The sequence below is a fragment of the Phyllobates terribilis genome, unplaced genomic scaffold (assembly GCF_046119375.1).
Source record: "Phyllobates terribilis strain yellow unplaced genomic scaffold, ASM4611937v1 Scaffold_7__3_contigs__length_470593459, whole genome shotgun sequence".
NCBI lineage: Eukaryota > Metazoa > Chordata > Amphibia > Anura > Dendrobatidae > Phyllobates > Phyllobates terribilis.
In genome coordinates, this window is record NW_027362767.1 from 45,457,416 (window position 1) to 45,463,849 (window position 6,434).

Below are 6,434 nucleotides of genomic sequence, written 5' to 3' on the forward strand. Positions count from 1 at the left end.
GTAGAGAGGATACAATGTATTATAGAGGGTGTAGAGAGGATACAATGTATTATAGAGGGTGTAGAGATGTATACAGTGTATTATAGAGGGTGTAAAGAGGATACAATGTATTATATAGGGTGTATAGATGTACACAATGTATTATACAGGGTGTAGAGAGGATACAGTGTAATATAGAGGGTGTAGAGAGGATACAGTGTATTATAGAGGGTGTAGAGAGGATACAGTGTATTATAGAGGGTGTGGAGAGGATACAATGTATTATAGAGGGTGTAGAGATGTATACAATGTATTATAGAAAGTGTAGAGAGGATACAATGTATTATAGAGGGTGTAGAGAGGATACAATGTATTATAGAGGGTGTAGAGATGTATACAGTGTATTATAGAGGGTGTAAAGAGGATACAATGTATTATATAGGGTGTATAGATGTACACAATGTATTATACAGGTTGTAGAGAGGATACAGTGTAATATAGAGGGTGTAGAGAGGATACAGTGTATTATAGAGGGTGTAGAGTTGTATACAATGTATTATAGAGGGTGTAGAGAGGATACAATGTATTATAGAGGGTGTAGAGAGGATACAGTGTATTATAGAGGGTGTAGAGATGTATACAATGTGTTATAGAGGGTGTAGAGATGTATATAATGTATTATAGAGGGTGTAGAGCATACAGTGTATTAAAGGGGATGTAGAGAGGATACAGTGTATTATAGAGGGTGTAGAGAGGGTACAATGTATTATAGAGGGTGTAGAGACGATACAGTTTATTATAGAGGGTGTCGAGAGGATACAATGTATTATAGAGGGTGTAGAGAGGATGCAATGTATTATAGAGGGTGTAGAGAGGATACAATGTATTATAGATTGTGTAGAGAGGATACAGTGTATTATAGAGGGTGTAGAGAGGATACAGTGTATTATAGAGGGTGTAGAGAGGATACAATGTATTATAGAGGGTGTAGAGAGGATACAGTGTATTATAGAGGATGTAGAGAGGATAGAATGTATTGTAGAGATGTATACAGTGTATTATAGAGGGTGTAGAGTGGAGACAATATATTAAAGAGGGTGTAGAGATGTATACAGCGTATTATAGAGGGTGTAGAGAGGATACAATGTATTATAGAGGGTATAGAGAGGTTAGAATGTATTGTAGAGGGTGTAGAGATGTATACAGTGTATTATAGAGGGTCTAGAGATGTATACAGTGTATTATAGAGGAGATAAAGAGGATAGAATGTATTATAGAGCGTGTAGAGATGTATACAATATATTATACAGGGTGTAGAAATGTATACAGTGTATTATAGAGGGTGTAGAGAGAATACAATGTATTATAGAGTGTGTAGAGATGTATACAATATATTATAGAGTGTGTATAGATATATACAGTGTATTGTAGAGGGTGTAGAGATGTATACAACGTATTGTAGAGGGTGTAGAGATGTATACAGTGTATTATAGAGGATGTAGAGATGTATACAACGTATTGTAGAGGGTGTAGAGATGTATATGATGTATTATAGAGGGTGTGGATATATATATACAATGTATTATAGAGAGTGTAGAGATGTGTACAGTGTATTATTGAGGGTGTAGAGATGTATACAGTGTATTATAGAGGATGTCGAGAGGATACAATGTATTATAAAAAGTATTAAAAAGTAAAATGAATTACAGAAGGTGTAGTAGAAGTATAATTTATTATAATTAGAATACAAAATATTCTACAAAGTGTAAAAATAGACCATGTGTTATAGAAGATATGTAATAAATGCAAAGTCATATAATATGTTAAAAATGTTATATAATGTATTATAGATGGTTTTAGAAGGTGTAGAATGTGTGTCCGATGGTCCGGAGTAGACACAATGTATTCTGAAAGTGTAGTAGTGAACCCCAATTACAGATCTGGTGTAAAGGATACAAGGTCTAGCATTAATGACACGATGTGTCGCTCAGAGTTGTCAGCAGCATCACACAATCTACTTATCATGAAGAACAATGTAGCGACAGGACAGAAAGTGCAGCAGCTTGGGCGATACAAAGCCTGGTACAGAGCAGCTACATCCATCTGCAGTCGCAGAGCAGATACATTGCACTGACATCTTACCTTTCAGTCTCGCAGGCTTTGTAGATGATCTCCAGCCCCTGTGTGTAGCTCTGTAGGAAGCAGAAGAAACGCTGTGTGAAAGGGAGCAGAAGCCCAGATAGAGAGAAATCTCCACCCATCGTTTTACTCAGTCGTCAGGAAATTAATGATCACCCACTTCCTCTACATTGCAAAGGGGCTACTTGCATCTCACATCTGCCGGCCTCTCTTGTTGCACGCAAGCTCTGCGATGGCTTCCAGCAAATCGCACTGGCTCATACAGATGTGGCCAGCAGGGCGCTGTCATCTGGCCATGGGGAATGGGATGTTTTTGCAGTGTCCAGCAGATCGGCATTTTACAAATTGGATGTGTGATTTTTATCTTTCTGCTTTCGTCCTGCCCTCATACAGTATGGGTATAGGTATAAGGGGGAATCCCGCAGATATAAGCACTGGGGCCCAGTTGGACTTTGCTTTTGGGTGCAATTCTTGTTATACTTAAATGCATGCATGTCTGGCTCAAAATAATTTTTGCATTTCGACTTCATTAAAAATGTTAGCTTTTACAGGCGCTTTGTTTCTCCGTACATTGCTGGCTGCAGAATGAGTTATGTGAGAATCCATCAGTGAGCTCGTCCTGACCGGAGAGTTTCTAAGGCCATGGCCCCACTATCAGTATTCGGTCAGTATTTTTTCTCAGGAGTGGGAGTCAAAACCTGGTGAGGAACAATCAGAGAAAAGGTATAATAGAAACAAGTCACCAATTCTGCATTTATCACCCACTCCTGGTTATGGCTCCCACTCCTGAGAAAAAATACTGACAAAATACTGATAGTGGGGAAGTGGCCTTACTCTCTTATCTGTCTCTTATGATACTTCACTCATTTAATTTCTGACCGCAAAGTTCAGCTTAACTTTGATTGTGGTCTATGGTCATAAATAAGTACATTCAGAGAATGACAAAGAAATAGCTACAAACGCTCTGTCAGAAGGAGCTCACTGATGGATTCTCAGGTAACTCATTCTGCAGCCAGAAATATTTAGGGGATATAGAAAAAAAACAGAGCAAAAAATGTTTAGCCCCTCTCCTCCTCACAAATAGCCACATGAGGTTGTCCTGGAAAATATGGCTGCCTTCTTCCAAAAAAATTATTTGGTTCTCCATCATCTTGTAGCCCAGGGTTGATACATTGAAAAAAAAAACCTGATTGACTTAAAGGGAATCTGTCAGTAGAATTCATCCTCCTGAGTCGTCTATATGGACATGGAGGTCATAGGAAGCTGAATAAAATGACACCCTAATATCTGCGATCTGATGTCTTATTCCAGTGAAATCAATGTTTTTCTTAATATGTAAATGAGCTGTTAAGATCTATGGGTCGGACATAGATCTCCCCGAGAATCTGCCTCCAGATCTCATTGTAAATGAAAGGTGTCATTACTAGTGTGAGATCAGAACAGACTGTCAGTCATTACATGTATCACACTGGTAACTCCCCCTTTCATTTACAATAAGCTCTGGAGGCAGATTCTCAGTGAGATCTTAACAGCTCATTTACATATTTAAAAAAAAACGTGGATTTCTCTGGAATAAAACATCGGATTGCAGATATCAATATATCATTTTATTCAGCTTTCTATGACCTTCCTGTCCACATAGACGGCTAAGGAGGGTCAAACTTGCTGACAGATTCCCTTTAAGCCAGCCAAACACATTTGATGACTGTAGGCCGAACAATGCTTGAACTGACCGTTCGGCTGACAGCCTTCTCTCCCATACACAGGACAGCCGAAAGCTCCTGTGTTCTCTATGGTAAAGTTACCGACTGACACGTTGGCTAATCTCAGGGAGAACAAAGAGATGGGTTGTCTGGTATCGGACATGTCCAATCGTCATCTCCCTCAACCATTACTCGGCTGGCACCCCCATACACATTAGATGGTTGGCCAAACCCACTGACATTGGTCTTATGTGTATGGGGGCGACCTTCTTGCAAATCTCCCCATATCTAGTGCAATCAGCTGTGCCAAGTTTTGCACAGATGATTTTGGCTGCGTGACTCCATGACTGCACGGTTGCAAGTAATGATTGTGAATTGGATTGCTTTACTATGAGCAATGCAAACCTCCCATTTTATACTTTTTATTGTGCAACCAAAGTCACCATGCTGCCATAACCGAGCACAGGTAGAACAAAGTAAGCCTACCTTTATTGTATAAAAACTTCTGCCAAAGAGTTAGGCAAAAAATTATTGCCAATTTGTGCCCCAGCGCTGGGGATTGGGGGTTGTGGGGAGAACCACACATTTTATTTTATTTATTGTGCAACCAAAGTCACTATGCGGCCATAACCGAGCACAGTTAGAACAAAGTAAGCCTACCTTTATTGTATAAAAACTTCTGCCAAAGAGTTAGCCAAAAACTTCTTGGTAATTTCAGCCCCAGCGCTGAGGATCGGGGGTTGTGGGTAGAAGATGCCTGTCTACTTACCTCCTCAGGGACGTCCTGGCAGACTCATTTTCTTTGCTGATATTCCTCTCCCTTTTCCCCCCTCCACATGCCATCTGCTGTGTGCAATGGGTGTTCCTGATTTGAACACATGCATGATTAAGAAGCGCACAGCCCACATCATCTGCTTGGAAATGGGATTTTTTTTTTTTTTTTTTTTAGTCCATAGATTAGAAAGCTGCAATTCAGTGATTAAACCCTTGCAGAACAATGACTCTCTGGCACCAGGCAGCTATTGTCCTGGCTGCAGAAATAGACCATTGATGCCAGGCGGGAGGAGGAAGGGGGGACAAAGGCGATTATACCGCCTAAACCCTGGACTTAACGCCTCGACTGACACATATCGCATTCATGCCCTGGTTAGAAGTAATCTGATCATAGATAAAACCCGACGATCCGTCCGTAAGTGACGACTGTTAGCGATTATCGATGGGTCTATGGGGCTATAAACGAGCGACTGATAAATGAAACTGCGCAATGTTTGCAAGGATCGGACTCTGTAGAAGCTTGGTCAGCACTTGCTGGGAGTTGTGGTGTAGTGGCCTGGAAAGGTGTGTGAAAAAACTTGAAGCTCAGGGTGATATATGTGCACTGCATGGCAATATTGACTTTGAGATGGTGTCATTGTTTGCACGCTATATGGCGGTATTATTGGAGCCATTAGCGTTGTTTGGTGCTATTATTTTCCCATTTTTATGGCACTTATGTCAGGATTTGCGCACTGTATGGCGATATTGAGTCAGAGATGGCAGAATTATTTAAGCTCCTATGGATGCATTACAGTACAGCACTTTTATTTGCACATTTTACGTTATATATAGTAATATTTGTGCACTATATGGCGATGTTTGAATGTGAGATGGTTGTTTTATTTAAAGACTGTATACAGATAGTAGCTTTGAAGCTCTTACATCTCTGTCCCATATCCAGGTTTTGCTTACCCACATCCCAGTCCGCTGAACTCTTTTTTAACCCACGCCGGGCTTTGCAGATGACCTGGTGTGATCCCATGTAGTCATCTGCCTGGGCCTATGTAAGGCCTATCAAGACACATACCAGTTTTTCAGGAAATCTGCTCCCTGTTCCCGGTCTTCCCGAACCTCTGCTCCCTGTTCCCGGTCTTCCCGGACCTCTGCTCCCTGTTCCCGGTCTTCCCGGACCTCTGCTCCCTGTTCCCGGTCTTCCCGGACCTCTGCTCCCTGTTCCCGGTCTTCCTGGACCTCTGCTCCCTTTTCCCGGTCTTCCCGGACCTCTGCTCCCTGTTTCCGGTCTTCCCGGACCTCTGCTCCCTGTCTCCAATCTTCCAGGACCTCTGCTGCCTGTCTCCGGTCTTCCAGGACCTCTCTGCTGCCTGTCTCCGGTCATCCAGGACCTCTGCTGCCTGTCTCCGGTCTTCCAGGACCTCTGCTGCCTGTCTCCGGTCATCCAGGACCTCTGCTGCCTGTCTCCGGTCTTCCAGGACCCCTGCTGCCAGTTTCTGGTCTTCCAGGACCTCTGCTGCCAGTTCCCGGTCTTCCAGGACCTCTGCTGCCAGTTCCCGGTCTTCCAGGACCTCTGCTGCCAGTTCCCAGTCTTCCAGGACCTCGGCTGCCTGTCCCCGGTCTTCCAGGACCTCTGCTGCCTGTCTCCGGTCTTCCAGGACCTCGGCTGCCTGTCTCCGGTCATCCAGGACCTCTGCTGCCTGTCTCCGGTCTTCCAGGACCCCTGCTGCCAGTTCCCGGTCTTCCAGGACCTCTGCTGCCAGTTCCCAGTCTTCCAGGACCTCTGCTGCCTGTCCCCGGTCTTCCAGGACCTCTGCTGCCTGTCTCCGGTCTTCCAGGACCTCT

At 43.1% G+C, this 6,434-nt stretch overlaps 1 protein-coding gene across 8 annotated transcripts in view; it reads right to left on the reverse strand.

Annotated features, from left to right (window-relative positions):
- The window catches only part of GNG2 (G protein subunit gamma 2), a 144,433-nt gene extending 139,702 nt beyond the window's left edge, over positions 1 to 4,731 (reverse strand). For 2 of the 8 annotated variants that reach the window (XM_073638487.1, XM_073638484.1), the window contains exons 1-2: positions 4,482 to 4,616; positions 2,122 to 2,171 (exon numbers count right to left, since the gene is read on the reverse strand). Coding sequence is in view for 1 of the 8 variants with exons in the window: in XM_073638479.1 (XP_073494580.1) it covers positions 2,122 to 2,171; positions 4,591 to 4,664 (124 nt within the window). In the remaining 7 variants the exon portion in view is untranslated. Of the gene's footprint in view, positions 1 to 2,121; positions 2,172 to 2,278; positions 2,457 to 4,481 lie in introns of those variants that run through there. The other 6 variants (XM_073638479.1, XM_073638481.1, XM_073638488.1 and 3 more) reach the window with 6 other exon arrangements.
- Positions 4,732 to 6,434: the final 1,703 nt, after the last annotated feature.